The 19,904-nt window shown below is 34.1% G+C and overlaps 1 protein-coding gene across 1 annotated transcript; it reads left to right on the top strand.

The window, feature by feature from the left end:
- The first annotated feature begins 13 nt into the window (after positions 1-13).
- Positions 14-19,620, top strand: LOC138323984 (synaptogyrin-2-like). Its single transcript, XM_069268952.1, has 5 exons — positions 14-137; positions 9,865-10,084; positions 12,821-12,975; positions 13,113-18,956; positions 19,007-19,620. Exons 1-4 carry the CDS (start codon positions 30-32, stop codon positions 13,305-13,307), a joined length of 678 nt encoding a protein of 225 aa, XP_069125053.1. The 5' UTR covers positions 14-29; the 3' UTR covers positions 13,308-18,956; positions 19,007-19,620.
- Positions 19,621-19,904: the final 284 nt, after the last annotated feature.

Below are 19,904 nucleotides of genomic sequence, written 5' to 3'. Positions count from 1 at the left end.
TTCCTCGTGATCATGATAATTTTTCCAAGATGTCCGGGACGGAAGGAGGTGCTTTCGGTGCTGGGAAAGCTGGAACCCCATTTGATCCAGTTGCATTCATTAAAAAACCACAAGTAATATTGCGATTAGCAAGCACGGTATGTTGACAACATTAGAAGATGAATGTATAGATTGATATCTCATTAACTGAATCGTATGCAATAAAAACACACCGGTGTTTTGAAGTCGAGTAAAGTTGACATGTAGCCACAAGATTGTTTACCATTTCGGACCAGGAATTAAGAACGACAGGGTCGGACATTAGGTCGCCCCGATGCATATTGTAAAAACAGTTAAAGTAAAATACAGTAATCGCCTAAATCAGCGCTAGTTGATCCCTATATTCTTTTTCCATAAAGCATAACACTTGGTATAAACAAAGTCGAGAATGACAAGAAAACGTTACACATTTATAATGATCCACAAGTATTAGCTTCCCAAACAGCTAAGAAGGCTACCATACAGCATTATTTATTAGGAAGCAATAATAGGAAAGCTTGACGAATTGTTCTATTCACAGTTAGCTGCCATAGTTCTTATGACAATTTATTTTTGAAGAATGATAATTTAAATGCTTTCACATTCAATGTAAAAGATAATCAACTTCATGATATTCATGAAAGGGCCACTAGGCTACCTTTCTGAAACAAAAAATAAATAAAAGTCTCTTTAAAACAATTATAACATAATAAAATTGATAATGATGGCCAAAGATGAGGTTCCAACACAAACGAAGTTGAATTTTTGCCGTCTGGCGCAGAAATAGCTGCAATATTGTAGCTCAAAAAGACTTTTTGACAGAAAATGGTGTCGTCTTTAGAGCTACAGTTGGTAGTAGACTAAAGGGTTACACCATGTCGTGCACACGGTTAGTGAACTACGATTGTGGACACAGGTCGTACTTGTGAAATCTCGTGATACGTGCTCGAAGTGGTGTTTAGATACTAACAGGTAGACACGGTCGTAGTTGCACGTGTCAAGGTTTAGACTGTACAGGTAGGACCACGGAGTGCACAAGATTTAGACTACAGGTAGACACGGAGTGCACTACGTGTGAACACGGTGTCCACTACAGGTGGACATCGTGTCCAGGTTAAAATGTCTACATCAAGACCACAGACAGACTAAATGATGTGCCACAGAGATATGAGAAAATATATGTATTTATTCTGCAGTCTATATGGACTTTGACAGATAGAAATATTTATTGCGATCAGAAACATAATATTTATTGCAACATAAAATTGCCGTTATTTTACTGGAAATCATTCGTACTGTAATGTTTATTTGAATAGATACATATAAAGTAAATATGTATCAATATATATTATCAAACAATTTAATTTATAAATAAGGACGTTTATTAGAAGTTATAAATGCAAATTAACTGCGTACGGTATCCCACATACTGGTTATGTCTCATCAATGGATAGTTAAAGTCCGCATTTTACCCTCAGTAAAAAACTATTTTTCTTTTCTAGTGATATGTAGTTTAAAGATGAAATTCTTTTTCGAACGCATATTAAGTGATGAACCTTGCAGGGAGTAAGATTTTCCAGTGTTAGCAAATCGGTCGCCCAAAAGATATTTTGATCGGCAAAATATTTTGATTTATAAAAGGATATATTGATGGGCATAATAAAAGCAAGGACATCATGATAAACATAAACAAATTCAATTCTTCATAAAATGTTTAACTATGTATGTATGGGAATATAGTTTTCTAAACGGCTCAAGGTAGCGCGAAATAGGTTTTAGAATCCTCGTCAATTGTTTAGATACGTATACTCCATTTTGCTACCATAGAAAGGCCTCGGCGCGTTGACCAGTAAGCTTGTGAAATTATGTGGAATCGTCCATTGACGTGAAAAATCCGGGCATTAGAAATTTTCATTTTGTTTGTGTCAAAACACGATTGGGGAACCTGTAGAGCACTGTGTCTTATTAGAAGAAAGCAAAGAATTTAGTATCAGGCATTGTGGTCTGGCTAGTGAGCATAAACACTGTGTTCTAAAGGATCTTGCTGCACCACTGATTCGCCCATAAATGTGTAGGTCACATGCCTGTTATTAAAGTAAAAATGGCAATCTCAAATTTAACACCCAACGTTATCCCACAGTTCAGTATAAACTAGCTAAGAATAATTGTTTGTTGATTAGATTCGATGAATTTTGTCTACAATTATTTTAATTCTTAGAAACTATGATAATATTAGGACCAATATCCTATTCTGAACCTTCTTTACAATGGTGTGATCCATTTAGACTTGTCTATAACATCAGTTCTATGTATTTATTGTACACTTAATAATATGCCTGCTACGAAGGTATAGACCCCTAGGGCTAGGACTTGCAGTTGCCATGGTCACTTGGACTTCTTACTGTTCCATCAACCACACGGCATATGGTAATACTAAGTACCTAACATTGGTCAGAGTGTTTGAGGCCAGGGGCCTGGCGGCCTTCGCTTTTGGGCACCCTTCAATATGTTCTGTCAAGTGTATTCTCATAGACTAATACTACACCTGTATACGTTGTAGTTACCTTGTCCCAAACCCACAGCGATGGTCCCATTTATAGCATGCTGTACTTAGGTGGCAGCCTCTCTACATATACATTGTACTCATCACACAAATACGAACAGTTATACAACAATAGTAGTCAATAGGGATATGTATTTCAAATGAAGCTTTATATATTAAAATAAAAAATAATCAAAATACAAAGTGTATAAGTAACTAAAACATTTATTTCAAAATTATTGGAAAATCATATTTCATCCAATATCTTTTCATTAATTTAATTTTTTTACACTGGCTTTTTACATATATCAGAAACCTGATTATCATGACTATGTATATAAAATACCATATTACAATGTTGAATAAGTACCTAATCTAAATTAATTTTGATTATAATATATACATGTATTATTGGTAAATTCAAGGTTGTGACAGACGACATGCTTGATTTACGCATTGTACAGCTCCCGTCAGCTCCACTTCACGGCTGCCTGTCATGACAATAATTGGGATGTATTCAGCATCACTTACTATATGTTTTTGCCAGCTAGTTTTTACCTCATCCCAATCTAACCCCCCCTTCCCCGGGAAATGGTGTACATGTTTACTCTGGCTCTACAACAAACATGTACATGTATCTAATAAGAATGGTACTTTTGTGTTTCAAACTCATAAACCTTTATGATTTTTAAAAGGTAAAGTTAATTTGTTTTGTCTTAACAAACTTCCATTGAAACAATTCTAAAATCACATATTATATAAAGATACTGCCCTCCGTTCTCTATAAGCCGTGCAAACACAGAAGGCAACTATTCTGCCCTCTGGCCATCTATCGATGGTCACCTTGAGGTACCTGTATAGCTGGATACTGTGGCTTACCTGTATGTTTGACAAGTTATAATTATTGGACCATGACGCAATATACGGTCAAGATAATTTGCGGGGTTGGGATCATAAACATATTGTGTTTACGGTAATTAAGAATCAAAACAAGCTGAATTGGGTACTTGTAGGGGTTCATTCCAGTCTAGCCAACTTTTTAAGTGAACATCATTCCAGTCTGGCCAACTTTCCTGTTTTCACACCTTGGTCAGACTTGGTCATACCTGAGTGACCATCAGGTAATTAATTATGTTCAAGTTAAAAGTAGTCACTTACCTATATTTATTTTAATATTTGATTCTACTGTTCACAATACTATATTTACATAATGTACTTATTTTTATCTTTTTACAACTTATTGGAATGAGGAAACAAACATAATGCATGTATATACATATACAGCAATAATGACGCGTCGCAAGATACTGGTGATACTTAATATTATAATATACCTTTCAGCGTAGCTAAACTACAAGTTTCTTCATCTTAATTGATACAAGATGGAACACTTTTCCTCTTTTTCTATTCGACTCTTTTACGACTGAAAAAAACCACTGGACTTCTGGTATTCTGAGATTGAAATTGCTTTGATCAGTTTTGAAAATATACTTAATATGAAATTGTTTCATATCAAATGAAACATTACCTATTCTTTGTAAATTCAATTAAACTCTGGGTATACCATATGTATTGTGTGCATAAATGAGAAAACAATGCACAACTTTCAAATGTTGAAATCGTAAATAGTAATGTCTCAAAAATGGATTGTATATCAATTACATGTATAATGGACCTTTAATTTGACAATGTTCGCAGGACAACACCCTGATGGACTAAATAATTGAACAGTGATATTCTGATGGAAATGTTTGATATTCATGGGAGAATTGGCGAATGTTACTTTGGTAAATTTTATGGGGTGCTGAAATGAGTTCATCTTCAAACTCCGTTTGAATAGCATTTGTTCTGTTTCATGAAGTTAATACTACAGTTTATGCATGTACAATTTATTTCATTACAAACCAACATAAACCAAAAGTGTATCATTCTTAATCAAATATCGACATCTAATGAATATCTACTAGGATATGGTTTTCCCTTTCCCTGGAATTTACCTGTGCTGTCAGTGTTGTGCTAGTAGAACCTGTGTTGTTTTAGTAAAACACACCTATTCCACCCTGGCCAACCTTTTACCCTACCTGTTTCTCACCTAAAATCCCAAACGTTGGCTAGACTGGAAGACACCCTTGTAGGTAGACTAGCTACGTCATAAAGTTTGAAGTGGATTTATTATGCATGATCTTTTAAAGACGTTCAGTTTTTAATAAAGAATATGTGATTAAGCTATTTTTACGTACAATACTTTTAGAACTTAAAACAGCAAAGAAAAATATTATAAAAGTGTATATTTTATGAAAGACGATCTACAAGGGTGTCGCTAGAAAACCGATTGATAGGGACCAAATCTTTTTATTTAAAAGCTATATGTACTACCCGGTATATGATTGTATAACTAATAGCTTAAATTATAAAAGAAAAAGTGTCTCAAAAGCACAATAGGACTTGTTTTTGCCGTAGCTGCAAGATTGTAGCTCATCAAAAGACTTTTAGATAGAAAATGGTGTCGTCTTAGTAGGCCGGGTACGTATATTCGTTCTAGTTTTTGCCGCAATTCAAAGTTGTTTTTGACCTGAATTTACTATTTCATGTAAATGATATATATATATATAAGAAATAAAAACAATAACGACTGACTAGTGAGCGAAAGCGCTCACTAGTCAGTCGTTATTGTTTTTATTTCTTATAGATTTCGTCCGTAAGGATTTTTCTTTAAATTTATCATATATATATATATATATATATTTATTTAATGCAATTTACCCATAAAACATTGACTTTTGAAAACGTAATATAGACAATTTAAGATATGAAATGGAAACTACTGATATAAAATTAAATAGACATATACTTATGAATATAAATTAATCTTTATCACTTTTGCAGTGAAAAGGTTTTATTCATGTATACTAAAAAATATCGTATTATATAGTTATATATACTGTACATTAAATTGTAGATGTTGTAATTAAAAAAAAAGAAACACTAAAAAATTATAATTATGTATTATTTCAAATTGAAGAACGTATTCTTCCCCGATCCCTAACTATAACACATCACCTTGTCTGTCTAGATCTGAAAGTACCTGGACACCATGTCCAACTGTAGTGGACACCGTGTTCACACGTAGTGCACTCCGTGTCTACCTGTAGTCTAAATCTTGTGCACTCCGTGTCTACCTGTAGTCTAAATCTTGTGCACTCCGTGTCTACCTGTAGTCTAAACGTAGTGCACTCCGTGTCTACCTGTAGTCTAAACCTCGTGCACTCCGTGTGCACAAGGGTGTAACCTTTAGTCTACTACCAACTGTACAATTGGTGCCTATTACTGCTAATGGAGCAAAGTAATGATTATGCAAACCATTTTAAAACGTTCATTTGCATTTTTATCGCACTTGTTGGATATCGCTTACCTACTAGGCAATAAAACTGAACCACATAAAATATCAAATTCTTATCGAGGCATTATTTTTTTTACATAATACATATGAAGGTCTTTCTGAAGGGAATTTATACGGCAAGTCCACAAATTGTGAATTTGACGTCTTGTGAGCGGTAAGGTAGATATTAAGAATGGTAGTTATGTTTGTTTTGGACAAAAATAATATGTAAATGCATGTATATGCATAAAATAATTGCAAACCTACAAAAAAGTATAGAAAACTATGCCAGAGTGATTTTAGGAGGCAGTGCTCCACTACGACACATAGGGACCAATTCGTACCTGACGGAAAGGTATAGTAGGTAGGGTATGCCAATTCGTTCTAGCGCAGAAATAGACAACTAACACGACGTCAGGAAATATAATATGACCTGCGTTATGAAACTCTATTTTGATAAAGTTGTTCAGAAGATGTAGTGGGCCTTTTCCTTATGCTAACAAGTTTTCCGTCTAATATACACTACTAGCTGATATACATGTACTTGGACAAGTTGGTGAAATACATAATACGCATTGAAACAAGCATAACATTTTGTTTTAAACTGTACTTTACTTTAGCGCATACAGTTCCACAAATATCCCTAAGTAAAGCTTAACTTTCAGCATTATAGTTAGGCTATATATAGATCATCCACGGGCTCCTGAAAATGTTTCTATTCAGTACTTGTAGCGCCGCCTTGTGTGGTTTCTGAGAATAATGTCCGACAACCAGAAAAAACATTCAGACTTTTCTGGGTTCATCTAATGATAATTTGTTTGCAATAATTTCCTCACTGGTACCCCTTAAGCTTACACACATGAAATCTTCAACAACAAGTAACCATGCAATCAACACACGTAAATCGTTTTGGCTAGCCAATCAAAGTGAACAGACTATTTATAACCATGTGAAATCCCAACTACATGGCACGCAAAGCGACCGAGTCTAATAGCTACCATCCTGGAATGGTAGCAAATAGATATTCAAAAGTATGGATGATTTGTCCTTAGTTTTAATTTTTATGGCAACAGATCTACAGCACTTACACTGTATGGTAAAGTGTTCAGGTTGTTTGGATGTGAATTGAAATGACATAATCATAGACAATAATGTTTAAAATGTAATCACATTGGTAGAGATTACGAGGATTTGTCACTGTCTTTTTACACTATTAAACGTTAACACCATGTGAGACGCCTAGGAATCGGGCTTAAAAAACATTTTTTCAACAAATACTTGTCTTGTAGATACAAATATAAAGCTTCATAAATTTCACATTTAGGCCATACAAAAAAATACTTGTGTTTCGGGCAAGGACATATATGAGAAGGATAAGTCACACTGGGTTTTAGGGGAGTATAAGGCAGGAGCTTTTGTGTTTGTGCACTGACCTAAATTTTGTTTGTTTTTGCACAAAATCAGGAATTTTGGTACATATTGCCATAATTTAAGACACCAATAATCCCCTGGAAATCAAATCTATGGTTTATATAAGGTTGAATAAAGTCTCTTTCAGTTTTTCACTGCAAGAAACTGGGATGAAGAAAAAATATTTAAAAAAAAAAAAAAAAAAAAAAAAAAACCTCTACCTATCAACCCTTCATTTTTAAAGGGTGTTAGCGGAAACAAGAAATTTTTTCTTTGGCCTCAACCTGTAGTCCTTGCTTTAAGGACAGAAGATTTAGAAGAAATGTCTTATTTTTACATTAAGAAATTATGCTTTACAAAGGTACCATTACAAAGGTTGCGCTAGCAGATATCAAAGGAAAATTGGTACAGTCCGTGCATGATGCACAAATGCAAAAGCGCTTACGATGTATTTGTCCAAAACCCTGATTGACTTATCCTTGTCATCTATGTCCTAGCTGTACTGTATAATTCTTTGTCATTTTCATGCTTTTTGATAGATGCCGGCTTGTTTATCACAACCTAAATATAATTTTAGACATAGCCTATTTTAGAGTGCAGCACATGCATATACACAATGCAAGCATGCAGTGTTCACAATTAAAGATGGCCCAATGGCCCGAGGCTATAGAAAATCTGGTCGGTCTACATAAATTCTTATCATGATGGGCCTATATTGGCTATGCAATTTTGACCTAAAATTCTTTTATTCTGTATCCCTGGACAAATTCTGTTTTTGATTTAGAACTATATTTAGTGAAATGCATGACAATGATGAAGAATAAAATTTGGTATAAAAATTCTGTATGTAAATTTAGCAATTTCCGTTGGTATTTGTTGCTATAGCATGTATATGTTTGTGATATTATAATTACCAATATTTAACGGGTCTATGAAAATGGCTGGGGCCATAGAATTTTCTCTTTTTTTTTTCCCCTTGTAGACTGATTGTCTATGGAAAATTCACAGTCACTTCCAGACACTGTAGCAAGGGATATTCAATGAACATGCGTTTCTTTCTGTATTGCTTAAATTGCATATATATATATAATAATTCTAGCCTTGCTAAACACCCGAAGTTGAAGGTATTACAAAGTCACCCTATATAGTACAACATATATCGGATACTTTAGTGTATCTGTGACTACCATCCACTGTGGCTGCAGCATGCCCTTGAATTATTCAAACCTTTTTCCAGATTGAGCTATGTCGACTTTCCTGAAAGAATACTGGAACATCAATCTCGCTCAAAATTTCTATCTATTATTATTTTAAATTAGTCAGTTTCCATCTTTACCTAGCCCTATCTTAAAATATCAACTGTACTATATATGAAGATGGAATTTTGAATCTCACTTGAAATTTTGTGTTGCAGAAAAACCCTAATTCTTGATAAAAAATTTTAAAAAAATATTGGAACTTTTCAAAACAAATTGAATAAAGCACTTGCTTCAGTCCTTGAATATTAAGTAACACAATCCCTGAAGTCCTTGAACAAAATCCTGATTGAAAAGAACTTAACTTCAATAGTTAAATTGTACGTAAGTTAATTCCTTATATTGTATGTCTCACAAAAAATTATCAATGGAATTGGAATTGTTGATTGAGAGGGACAGGGGTTGTTAAGAAGAAAAATCAAAAACAAACTGATTATTATAGGCCAATTTGATATCTCTTTCGCCAGATTTCCCGCTTCTATTTAATTTTCTGCAAATGGAAAAAAAAAAAAAAATTTTTTTTTTTACTGCCCCTCATTTTGTTGCCTGGGAATTTGACCAACCTGTGCAGGTTATTACGGGGTCCATCAACGTTTCCTGGTCACTCAGATTTTTGAAGTACATGTATTTATTCATTGTCTCTCCAAATACGCAAACGTCTTACAAATCATTACAACAACACAAATTTTGTCGAATTGTTTTCGAATCGGAATGTTTTCTCTTCTTCCTAACTGACTTTTATCTTTCCTAATGCCTCCCTTGGCACCGCCTCACTTTTGGCCTTGAGTTGAGCGTTTGCCCCTGTGAGGAAGGCTCTGGGTTCTGTCCCCTGGCTGAGGCACACCAAAGTCTATAAAAGTGGTAGTTTCTGCTCCTGCTTAGCGCTCAGCATACAGGGAGTGGGACGACTGGTTCGCCCGTTGTCAGTATAATGTGACCGGGTGTGGTGTGTTGCTTGGTGTCTTTGGTGGCATGTTTCAGTGATATAGCACTATAAAAAGGACAACAGTTCCACTATACAAGAAGACACAACATGAATATATCACAGCCTCTCAAAACATACACTTCGCACAACATACACGCAACACACCACATACATGGGAGGCCGTCCTTACATGACCATAGCTGTTAATAGGACGTTAATTAAAGAAACAAACAAACAAAAGAATCGGAACTTTAAGAACTATTTCAATTTGGCCCCCTTATATTAGTTTGATTTGATTGTTAAATTTGTATATAAATTTTAATTTATGTTGTAGGTATGGGCCATGGTAGTGTTTGGATGTATATCAGCCGAGGGCTGGTACGACGGCCACTGTCAGATGAAGGACGACCCGAATGCCTGTAACTATGGAGTAGGAATTGGAGTTCTAGCATTCCTTATATGTATTGGATTTCTCGTTGTAGATGCTCTGTTTGAAAACATCAGCAGTGTGCAATACAGAAAATATGTAGTCATTGCTGACATGTGTATATCAGGTCAGTTAAATTTACCACAAGCTTTTTATATTCAGCCTGAATCATAATTATATATGGTGATTAACATTTAATTAACATGTATTTAGCTATAAATATTTGCTTTTGAAATATTACGCCTGAAATGGCTTTGTTTCTGTTTGTTTCACAGAAATAGAACTTTATGAAATATACAGCATTCCTCTTCTTAAACTGTGTTCAGCGTAACTACAATGTACAAGAACTTTTTTGCATATTACGTATTTTAAGATACATGTGGAGCATCACAAATTTTAACAGTGCACAAAATAATGATACACTGTATTTTGAAAAATAAAATATCAAAACATTATTCAAATCAATATGAAATGGTAAGACATTAACTTCTGCAAAATTTGGTGAAGATCCATTCAAAAATGAGACCTGTTAAATTCTGAGAAAAAAGTGCTGATCATTTATAGCAAAACCATAAATTCTTGACTCACTTTTGACTCCATGCCATTGGCATATATATATATATATGAGGTTCCTTAGCATAGGCGTCATTTTAATTTTCTGTCAAATGCTTATCCTAATCATGCCAAATATCTTGTAAAAAGATTTATCAACTTAAATAGGACTAACTTAAGATACCTGGTTTGTCTCTTTATGCAATTCCAATTTTTATCAAAATTTTGATTCAAATTTATTTTTAGTTGGGAGAAATCAGTGCTTGATAGAATACCGGTACACATTAATGGTAATAAAAGCAAATTTGATTTTGTAAAAACTAATATTTTATGCAAGGTTTAAACAGACTGCCTTGGTTGCTAGGTAATTTTATGGTATGAAGATTTTATTAAGCTATAGGGGCACTTCAAAATTTCAAAGTAAATTCATTAGATAACATGTACACCTAAAAGGGAGCTGGGACCCATAGGATTGGCTTACAATATTATATATCGTATTTGACTCAATAAGCACCCCCCATTTTCTAATTAAATTCCGACTGAAAATATTAAAACCGTGTTGGTTTCCTTACTGATACATTTTACAAATTGATTTATGACTTATTTTTGTAGAATAATTTTATGAAAGGCTAGTCCATGTTTGTTTCTATTAAGCACCCCCTTATTTGCTTCAGGGTGCTCATAGGATTAAATAGGGTATTTATGTACATATGTGTGGGGTGGATATGCTTTAGCTAATACATAGAGATTGATATGTAGTAAACTATATATAAAGACATATTTATCTGATACAGCCGGTGTATGAGCCACAGTACTGATGTATGAGGGTGAGTGCATGTGTGTATGTGTTTTGCTAGCTCCAAGGCAGCAACCCTATAGTATTGACAAAGTATTGATTGCCATCTTGTCAGCCTGTATATGTAGTTAAAGGCTTATCAGTGTCTTGCTCTGAGCTGTAGCTAGTGCTCAGCCTCATCAGTAGCTTCCTAGCATCATCCTCTGTCCTTTCACTACAGTTGTAACCTGATATATACACACACGACCTCTGATGACCTCAGGCACACCTCCTGCCCATACACTATTGACCTTATACTGGTGGGTTAATTTCTTTGTCTTATTAATTCCTACATATATATACAGGCTTTGATGTGTCTAAATTCAGATTTTGTTAGAAACAAATGAAATTATGTCGGGGTTGATAATGAGGGTTACTGATCATGAATTGAACATATCAATTGCTACATCTGCGTGGGGATCATTTATGAATTGTGGGACATCTGTAATATTATTTGGTTTCATATCACTAATAATAAGTACAAGTTTGTAAATGTTAAATCTTAGCTTTGATTAATAGGTTATGAAATACTTGATAGACATTAACAGAGAATTTATCGTGATCTGTGACCTCTAGCTAGCTAATTGATAAGTTAAATACATGTACATGGAGTTTAACTTAGGTTTGAAATAAATTATATAATTATAATTATAAATAAATATATAAATATATAAAATAAATACATAAATATAAATTATATTATATTGCACCAATATTTAGACACTAGCACCTTCACCTCTAAATCTTGGTTCCACTTTTATTAGATCCATGCTGAACAGTTGTCAGGGAGGTATATTGTATATGTAGGTGGGTGCAGTTTTCCCCTGTGTACTACAGGTTTCTTATAATTAGATGACTGGCTATCCTAAACCCTCATGCAAAATATCACTGTAATGTACATATATACACATAGTGTTTTTCCATATTTCCTTTAACTAGCACATAATCTTAAAGTTACAAATATGGAGACCCATCTATATTTAGAATACACAAAACAAATCACTCTGAAATTTATAGAGGTTTTACAGTTTCTGAAAAAGGCACACTCACACATTGTACAATTTCATTTATAAAAATATGTTTGATCCTATATACATATATATATATTCCTGCTGTAAACATTTTGTCAAGTCAAAGATATATACAACTTCATACGTGTATATACTGTAATACATGTTAATGGTTTGGAGAAAACTTGTTCTCTATATAACACGTTCATACATTATCAAAACTAAGTTAGGTGTACACTCAGTGCATTGCTGTATAATTATCTTGGCATATCATACATTTTCTTTCAAATGATATATATTTCAACCTGCATTTACAACTATTTTCCTATTTAAATAACTTAACTGATGATCATGATGACCTTGACCATTGTATCCTTGTGACCTTGACCTGAGGCTCAGGGATGAAATAAATGTAGGTTTTTGCAATGATTATAAGAATCACAGGATACAACGTTATATATTACAGCTCTATGGACATTCCTGTGGTTTGTGGGTTTCTGCTATTTGACCGATGCTTGGAATCACTCGCCAGACTCCAGCCCATATCGAGCTCCCCATGGTCATGGCCGGGATCATGTCCAAGCAGCCATAGCGTTTTCTTTCTTTTCTATTGCTTCTTGGGTGAGTATGATTTGTGAAACTGTGTAAATATTGACCTAGTTGACAGTTGCATACTTTCCTTAGATTGTTTATATTAATATTTTAATTAGCATACCTTCCGCTGTGTACTAATGTCAATTTTGGCTTTGGTTTTGTAGGGAGGTCTAACTTTCTTCGCTGTACGCCGCTACCGCGAAGGCTCCCAGGAAACATTCACTCAAGGTTATGAAACGGAACAAAATGCATCCTCACCTTACTCCTCGTTCCCAGGTAGTGACACTGGGGATCCGTACCAGCAGCCTCCATTCAGCGGGCAGAAGGAGGCCCCTGATTTCCAACCCCCTACCTACTAGGGAGCTGAAATGCCCATAAAAGTCGATGGTGGGGAGAGAGAATCAAAAGGATTACCAGTGTTACCATGGTTACTGTTAGAACGTTAGACTGTTGTCAAGTGTAGGTTCAGGGTTGGATATATATAAACATAGACCTCAGATCGTGGTGAATATCTGAGAGGCTTGAAGGCCGGTCAGCTTCGTTGTAAACTACAAATGCGGAAATAGTTTATGTCTATATATTATCTATTGTTATATGTTAAAGGGAATAAGATTTAAAGTTGTGGGGATTAAGAAAATTGAATGTTTGATTTTTTCAAGCAATGCTGCTGATGCTGTTAACGAAATTCCAGTTGAAGCTATATGCCTTGAAATTTTTATAATGTTCTCATAGGTGACCAATATGAAAATAACAGTCCAAGATGAAAAGAAAATTTCATCAAGTCAAGTTTTGATAATGAAGATTACTAAAATCTATCTATGTTGGCTAACATTGTCTGTATATAGGAGTCAGGGAATGTTTCGGTTTTCTAAATTAGTTGTGGTTTAGAACGGACTATGTATGAGCAGGGATTCATCTTGAAGTGGTGTTTTTTTTTACAAAAAGTGCGGTTGCTGTGTATTGATCATGAGAGCAGTTTAAGTTCAAAGTGTTAAGATTTTCCGGATTATAAAGTTGAATGTATTGAAGACAACAATTGAGATAACCAACCTTAGTGTGTTCATCTACAAGGAAAAGCGATCTTCCTGTTTCTGAACAAGGCACAAAGATACCGTGTAGGAAATCCATATTGTACTCGTAGGATCTTTGATTCTCTTCTGTGTTGTGATTAGCTAAGATTATATATATTTACCATGGATCTTTATGAAGTATGTATAGTTTAACTTCAGTTCCATGCTATTACATCCCAGATTATTATTACAAAATATCGAGGAAATAAATCCGGTGGAACGATTTTTCCTGTTAATGATCTGATAATAAGTCGATTGTATATTATACCCACCTGTAGGTTTAGACACTTATTCGTTAAGTAGGATGCTCACAAGTCTGTACTGGTGATGAGGCTGACCTCTGACCTCTATGACCTCTGAACCATCAGCCTCAGTAGTGAGACTGCCTAGTCTAAAACAGGGGTCATCATCTATATTTGTATATTACAGAATTATCTGCTCTTGACGGGACATACTTTTAATTCGTTCATGATCAGTACACGTCCTTTTCTCTGAAAACGTGATGTTGCACACGAAACCACATGACATGATAAGTAATACCTACCGATAAAAGCAGATAACTTTAACATGCAAATACTGTGCATTGGCAAACACGATGAGACCCTGTTAGGTCCGAGAAACCCCTTTGACTGCAATTCCCAGTTTGAGAAATGAAACATTCTCTGCTCTTTGTAGAAGAGATTTTGTAATGTTAGAAAAAGGAAGATAATTTCCCTGAAAATCTAATGAAGTGATTGGTACCTGCTTATAAGGGGAGATAACTCTTTTTAAAAAAAACCTTTATTCTCTCATTCAACTGAAGGAACACCTTTTTTGACTATATGTATTTGTGATATGCTTAAGGTATACAACACCATGTAAAGGGAAGGTAATACTACCTGTTCCCCTAGATCTGTAACACGTTAAGACTAGCTTTAACTGTGAAATATTTATCGTTACCAACAGGCTGTAGGCAAAGCACCCTTGTGAGGTCTGCTTTTCAGTACCATTTTTTATCATTGTTCATGTGATATTCCTTTTTTTTCACAATTTTTATTTGAAAGTGAATCATTCCATTTTTTCGATTTGTGTATAACTAATTATGCTATAATATGTAACGGTATTCCTGATAGGGTGGTGAGTGTACGTGTGTGTCTTGGCCGTCTTCTGCAGACTAGAATGCTATATATATATTGGTATGGTTCTTTTATAGTGTTTTAATATTGACTTGTTCTATACATATTAATATATTTACATTTTCGTATCATAATTTATATTAAAACTTTCAAAGTGGATTATTGGTTTTGTTAAGTTTGCGTTTAAGGATCATTTATTTCAGTCCATGAGTTGTTATTTCACGTCTGATGTAAACTATAAATACTCCGAAAATACCACAATATTCAACGTGATGGTCACCATATACATGTACATGTGTATTCCAGTTTGCACAGGCTTTTGTATTCAGTTGCTTTAGAAATGTTCTGTTTTATCCTAATGTGGAGTTGGTTTTCTTAGACATTACAAATGGTTTAACCCTGTTTTTGTAGTTTGACTAACTTTTCATTTGTGTCTTTTGTTTACGTGTGATTTCGTTCTGAAGGAGACCTAAGGGAAACCCCATGTCAGGTTTTCATTGTTTCACCTCAAATGTAATGGCTTTTGGTCACGTCTTCTCAGAGTGCATGTTGTATTCATCAACTATTGTTAGACTTGTATCAGTATGAACATGTGTAGTTTATTAAAGTACTTGTTTCACTAAACTCTGTCCCATAAGCCAAAGTGTATATCTCGTGGTGGAAGTGCTAAATTTGTTAATTAATTGATAGAGTGATTATACAAACATTATTTAATTGTTTTATATTGTTTGTGAGACTTAATTGTTAAAAAATACAAACAACTGAAAATACGGACAAAAACAGACACAAACCAAAAAACTAGGTCCTGCTCAAATACGTTTTAATTATGTGAATTCACTGAATTGGATTTAATAAGAAGTAGATCAATCGTAAATAATGATCTATTATTTAAAAAAAAGAAATCCAAATGATGCTTTAAGCAAGTGTACTAGAAATTTGCATCTAGAAATCCATTAATTAACGTGTCAAGTGAAAACTTATTCTGCTCTGATTATTTAGTTTTCCAACAGCAATAAAGAGCATTGTGAAATCATTTACAACACGTAGTATTTAAAGTCTTGCCTACAAGATATTTGCGACAAAGTGTATAAATATAACATTTGAATATTTAATAAATCATTGTTGACTTTTGTACATTTATTTCTTTATGCTTGTTTTTGCAATATATTCATGAACATATCTTCAACATTATTTATTTACAAATCATTTCAAAATGACAAATGAAATATATGATGGAGTGTATATATTGCACTGTGCAATTTCATAATGACAATTCAAGACTCTGAATCTATAAATACAAAAGCCCAAATTTCTGTGCTGTAGTCAAAACCTTACTTTTTATTCGCTCAGCATGCATGTTTTCCCTATATTTGGTTCTGGATATTGTTGTGTTGATCTAAAAACAATATGTTTTATGATGCTTCATGCCATATTCTGAATGAAGTACATGTGAATTACAAGAACAATTTAACAGATACAATGTATATCAAATTAGCAAGAGATCTTTGCCAAACGTCCCTATTGTGAAAAACTATGATAAACCTTAAAACAATCAAGTTTTCATTGCTATTATTCTTCAAAAACTTTTATCTCTCAGTCATCATTTTGACGTCAATTAATTCATAAGCAAATCTGTGAAAATTTGAGTTATCTCCCTTACTTCTTTGCAATTCCATCAGATGCGGCCTGCAGCGTAAGCAAGGGAGGTAATTACAAAGTGAACCTGAATTAAAATGCATTTAAAGAATTATCTGACAAACTATTAATCATTTCTTATTAAAATGTCTTAATTAACATATCTGGTGTGTAGCGATCTCAACATTTAATTTGCCAAAAATGTCATTGATAAGGTATCATCATTATAAGTATATATGTGTTTGGTGGGACAAAAGTATAGGGATAAATGTGTTTATGAATTATTATTGCTATATATACACTTGTTTATGATATTACTTATCAGTATCTTAGAAAGATGGATCACTTTTTCCATGCTGGCACGCTATTAGTGTTATTCTGTACTCCTTGGTAAAAGACAATCTTTTTGTTTTTGCATTAAAGATGCTCCACTGCTGACAAATGGTATTTCTTTTACTATCAAAAACAGGTTCTGACAATTTGGTTTTTTTCTTCAGTTACAAAAGTTACTTACTTTACACCATTACCACCATTGGAAAGTTTAAGCTTCTAATTTTACTTCAAGATAAAAATATTAGAAATAATTAATTGCACCCCGAAAAATTCCATGGCACTATGTTTTATATAGAATGAAGTTCTGACTGCGCTTGCACCAAAAACAAAATTAATTATTTTTTGTGATAATTAGACATATATATATACACGATTAAACACTTATTGTTGTTCAGATGACGAGTATCATTTATGGTCTGTCGGCAGTTGAGCATCTTTAAATAAGTTTCCATATCGTATTAATTAAGCTATGATAATTATTAATAAAACCTTGCTTGCAATATGTTTTATCAGCACCAGGGCAATACAAATTATTTCAGATATCTAAAATGCTAAAATCTGGTTTGTACATGATTGTAATAACCTCTATAACTAATATCTATTTATGAATGAAATATTTACCTTTATTCAAGATAAATCTTAATCATACAAGCGATGGAAAATATGACTGTTCATGATCCAGTATGTTGTGCCTGTTGTGTGTGTATGTGTGTGTGTACACATGTAATGCACATTGTATGTGTACACATGATGCTACAAGCTATGTCATACTATGTTCTACCCCATGTAAAGTATTGAATATACATGTACAGTAAACCAACTATCTTTCATGGCTATTAAATTTTGCGATTTTCAGTTTAAAACAAATACATGTACACAACGATTAAAATTCGCTGATTAAAATTTTCTATGGATATGATATTAATAAATATGATTTAGATGGTAATTGTGGAGATAATCTTTAGCCAATGTTCTGGGATCGCGTAATTTAAAGATGCTCAACCGCCGACAGAGCATAAATGATATTCATCATTTAAACAATAGGCCTAATTGGTGTTTAATTGATTGTGTATTTATATGTCTAACTAACACAAAAAAATAATATAAAATGATTTATTTTGCCTTTGGTGCATGTGCAATCAGTACTTCATTCCATATAGGATATAGTGCCGCGGATGTTTTTCGGGATGCAATTAATTATTTTTCATATTTATAAATTGAAGTAAAATTAGAAGCTCAAACTTTTCAACGGTGGTAATGGTGTAAAGTAAGTAACTTTTGTAACTGATGAAAAGTACTAAATTATCTGCTCCTGTTTTTGATAGTGAAAAAATACCATTTGTCAGCGGTGGAGCATCTTTTAAAAAAATTAATTGTATGCGAAAGAACGTTGTTTTACAGTACATTACTTGTAGTAAAATGTTACGTGTACGATGTAATACAAGTTGTACACGTAGTTAGCGTCACTAGTTGTTAACACTATGCACAGAGAACCCTATAACTGTTGTTGTCGTCTACATTACAGCTATTTAACACCTCGTTTGTCTGTTATACCTGTCGTGGAGTTCACACCTTTTCTGTTACATCATCGGTAAATCCATCTGGTTTCTCTTTGTCACCAGGTTTAGTTATATACATCTTATCTGTTATGTTATGCAACGTTCACCTGGTGTTACTACATCTTGTGTGCTAAAAGTGAAAATACATCTTTTGTGTTACATATGTAACAGCCACCAGGTGTAACTACACACCTTGACTATTACAACTATCGCCAGGTGTAACTTCACACCTCGACTGTTACAACCGTCGCTCGCCAGGTGTAACTTCACACCTCGACTGTTACAACCGTCGCCAGGTGTAACTTCACACCTTGACTGTTACAACCGTCGCTACACACCGTCCCAGGTGCAACTACACACCTTGACTGTTACAACCGTCATCAAGTGTAACTACACACCTCGACTGTTACAACCGTCGCCAGGTGTAACTACACACCTCGACTGTTACAACCGTCTTGAAGTGTAACTACACACCTCGACTGTTACAACCATCACCAGGTGTAACTACACACCTCGACTGTTACAACCGTCACCAGTGTAACTACACTCCTTGACTGTTACAACCGTCTCCAGGTGTAACTACACACCTCGACTGTTACAACCGTCGTCAAGTGTAACTACACACCTTGACTGTTACAACCGTCGCCAGGTGTAACCACTCACTGTTTTCTGCTTTCACCAGGTGTAACTTCATTTCTCGTTTGTTTATTCTAAATCTTGGTGACATAGCCTACGTGTTAAATGTCCTATTGTTAACTATAGAGACCGTAATGTTATGTCCAGCTGGCCTATGTATGTAAGGAAACTTTATTGCCAGCTGGGTTATATGTAAGTTAGTTTTAAGAACTGTGTATGTCTGTTCTAGTTTTAGATATAATTAGAATCTGTTGTATGTACAGCATAATGGTTCTCGTCAACATGTCCTGACATGTATGGTTGAATAAAAGATTTTCAAATGAAGCAGTATCTTAATTTGTGATTTCAAGTACATACATCCACAGGGACCTGGCACTGATTTCTAAGCAACAGTAGTTATATACATTATAGTATCATAATATATAACTACTGTTGGTTAGAACTTTGTTTCAGGTCCCTGTGCATACATCCACATGTATCCAGTTACATTAATTATAAATTAATGGCTTTATATCCCCTGGACATTTAGAAAGTTTGCAGTAAATCGCATTATATTAGTGTGCATGGTTATAATAATATGTAAAAATCTGAAAACCTCAGGATGTATT

This window comes from Argopecten irradians, chromosome 5 (genome assembly GCF_041381155.1).
Source record: "Argopecten irradians isolate NY chromosome 5, Ai_NY, whole genome shotgun sequence".
Classification (NCBI taxonomy): Eukaryota; Metazoa; Mollusca; class Bivalvia; order Pectinida; family Pectinidae; genus Argopecten; species Argopecten irradians.
The sequence above is the reverse complement of the archived record's forward strand: the minus strand, read 5'-3'. Positions and strand labels throughout refer to the sequence as shown.